Genomic DNA, 3,209 nt, shown 5'->3' with positions numbered 1-3,209 from the left:
CTTTAAGACTTTTACTCAAGTAATAATTTTAGAGAAGACTTTAACTTTTACCAAAGTATTTTTATGATAAGATACTTGTACTTTTACTCAAGTATCACTTTGAGGTACTTTATACAACACTGTAAATAAACTAAAGAATTAGTCAACAATTCTTTACACTTAAATGAGCAGTGTATCAAACTTATAATAAAAGAAAAACCTGCAAATAATATTGCCCACAGTTGGCTTTTTATATTGTTGCAACCAAAGGAAACTAAGTTGTTAACAACAAAATTTCTGTGAATGTAATTAAAAAAGTAACCCCATTATATGAGTATGGTTATTTATAGAAACATCTCATATGTTTAATCTTGAATGAACTGTGTGACCAATGCTGGCAAAATAAGTTGGAATGAGTACAGACCGCAGTGCAAATTTTTTTTTTTTGATCTTTGAAGAACTTGCTGTGTGCATAAAAAAATAGTCCACAAGGACACCATCTAGCAATTTCAGTGACTAAAATAGCACATCATATTTCTAATCTACCTGTAAATAAGTAGTTTGGTCAGTGTTAGACATTAAGCCAGATTGATAAATCACTTAATGCTTGTCACTCCTTACAGAATTCAAATATCTACTCATTTTACATAATTAGTTAGAAATAAATTTCAATGTACTTTTGGACATAAACCAATACAAAAATGTCACACATATGTCTCAGTGTTTTTTATTCTAACCTGCTTTGTGCTCATGAGGTGGTGTAACCGATGCGCTTGGTAGATTTTGGCTGTCTGCTCTTTTACCATCTTCAGGTGCTCTCTCTCTTTTTCTTGGAAGTCCTGGATCTCATCAAGCTCTCTCCTACAAGAAACACAAAAAATAACGAAAAGTGTTCATTTAAATGGCCTACTTCTATTCAATAAATAGTTTTAAGTGTTAGAAATGGTTACAGAACATAAATTTAGAATTAGTGAAAAAATCAATTTAATGGAACAATTATTTATTTTAGTAATGATGTTCTACATTTCTAAAATGTATGTTTACTTTAATTTCACAATAGATACACAGTATATTATTGTTCTAACCTCATTCGATATAAAAAACATAAACCAAATAATAAAAACACCAACATAGAAATGATGTGATGAATAAATTACAGACAAAATCAGTCTTATCTTAAGCCCTGTCACATTTTAGACAACTTATGCAGACTTTTGAATTTTTTATGATTATTTTACTCATTTAATTGTTAGCCTTACAGTATGTATACATCTAAAAGAGGCTTCCTGTAGATTTTTTTAAAATTCAATCTTCAGCTAAGACATCTTTAGTGTTGGTCAAACTTTTATAAGTTGGCAAAAGTTGTCTAGAATATTTTTGTGTGACAGGGCCTTAAATTATGTAAAATCTAATGTACTAATGTAAAAAATGTTTACTATGCTCATACATGTCATGTACAGTGAGTTTGATTTGATATTTTTAGACTAAATTAACATGTTACATTACAAATTATCCAGAGATTTGGTTGATTTGTGCACAATGTAAACCCAATTTAAAATCATTTGTAAATGTCTAATAATTCCCCAAAGTGTCTTTTAAAGTAAAAACAAACAGTTATTGTAAGTGCCCATACAATGACAAAATATGTTCTCTGATTTTAACCCATCATTCATGTGGGATCCACACAGTGGAGCAGTGGGCAGCTGAGCCCAGGAAGCAGATAGGGATTCGGTGTCTTTGTCTAGGACATCAAAACATATGGGCATGGTGAAAAATCGAACCGACAACTTTTCAGTCACAGGACAGCTGACGTGTTGATGCTACAGCCACCCCCATTTTTTTAAAATAGGAGAAACAAGATGTGATAGATGTGATTCCCACATTTAGGGATTTCTCCAGAGTCTGTACAGCTGGCATGCAATGACTGAACCTTACCCTGGGTAAACCATATTTATGATCATGGCATCTCCCCTGCCAGGTTACAAACAACAATAAAAGGCAAATCACACTGACAGACATGAAAAGGCAAATAAAGTGTGGGATAAAAACAAGCGAATGAGACTGCTTGGCAGCGTGCACAAACACACACAAAAAGAAGAAAGCATGAGAGGATATAAGTGGGAGGATGATGGATATATTTCATCACCACAGCCAGGACAGGCATGTCTGTGACATCTGTTTAGCGAAGCTGGCTAAATGGGATGCATTAAAACCCCATACACAGTTATTTCATTCCACAATCACACGGCCTTATTGTTACACGGGAGTTATAATTTAAAAGGGGAATTGGAAACAATTACTAAAACACACACACCATGATAATTTGAAGAGACGCCGACAAAGCTAAGAGTAAAACCAATTACTTCCACAAGCGCAATACTAATAAGAGTTTAGACATAGATCATCAACAATCCTGCATCCGTTTCCCCTTTTTTCCTATCCCGTCCTTTTCCCTCTAATTCCTCTCTGCTGTTTCTTTCCGAACCCAACTTCTGTTTTCAATTACAAGCTTCCACACCGGTATCAGGATATTCAAAGTGTGTCTGTAATGTGAGGTTAACACATTCTGCTGCAGCTGACATTTAAAAAGGAATTACAATGCGGTCCCATTGCCTTTGCATTCTCATTCCTTCCAGAGCACCAGATTAAATTACAAAATAAATGAAATATGCAGAGCTTTGTGTGTGCATGGGTGCAGTAAGGAGAGGAGCAAGTCTGAAGGTGTGTGTTTATGTAATATTAAGCACAATTTAATACAGTGAAGTCATATGCGAGAGTATAAATATTGAGGTTACCTGGCCTCTATTTGTCTATCTAGCTAACAGGGATATTACTTATTAATGTAAAATATAAACTTGTGGTTTACTGTGAGACCCTTTAGTTCACAAACCAACTGGTGCATGTGTGTGTACTTCTGTTCACATATGCATTAAAATTTCCTCACAGAACACTAATGTGTCATACTGAATGTGTGTACATATATCTGTCCGTGTGCGTGTGTGTTTGTTGTTGGTCGAGCTGAATAGGTGACCTTTGCTTCCCTGCCCCCACTCCCAGTGTTATTAATTGCTGTGTAGTGGACAAAAGCCAAACAGATTTGTAACGTCTGAAGGCACCTCGATCTGTGTCGACCCAACCAGCCGCCACAACATACAACCCTCATTAGCCCTGTTTGGCAAGCGGCACATGCCCTGTGTGTGTGTGTGTGTGTGTGTGTGTGTGTGTGTGTG

General features: G+C 35.4%; 1 protein-coding gene across 3 annotated transcripts in view; it reads right to left on the bottom strand.

Moving 5' to 3' along the window:
- spata17 (spermatogenesis associated 17) overlaps positions 1-3,209 on the bottom strand; it is a 30,479-nt gene that overhangs the window by 6,732 nt on the left and 20,538 nt on the right. For all 3 annotated transcript variants that reach the window (XR_001311653.1, XM_014025042.1, XM_014025041.1), the window contains exon 6: positions 717-840. Coding sequence is in view for 2 of the 3 variants with exons in the window: in XM_014025042.1 (XP_013880496.1) it covers positions 717-840 (124 nt within the window). In the remaining variant the exon portion in view is untranslated. The remainder of the gene's footprint in view (positions 1-716; positions 841-3,209) is intronic.

The sequence above is a fragment of the Austrofundulus limnaeus genome, unplaced genomic scaffold (assembly GCF_001266775.1).
Source record: "Austrofundulus limnaeus strain Quisiro unplaced genomic scaffold, Austrofundulus_limnaeus-1.0 Scaffold452, whole genome shotgun sequence".
Lineage (NCBI taxonomy): Eukaryota > Metazoa > Chordata > Actinopteri > Cyprinodontiformes > Rivulidae > Austrofundulus > Austrofundulus limnaeus.
The sequence above is the reverse complement of the archived record's forward strand: the minus strand, read 5'-3'. Positions and strand labels throughout refer to the sequence as shown.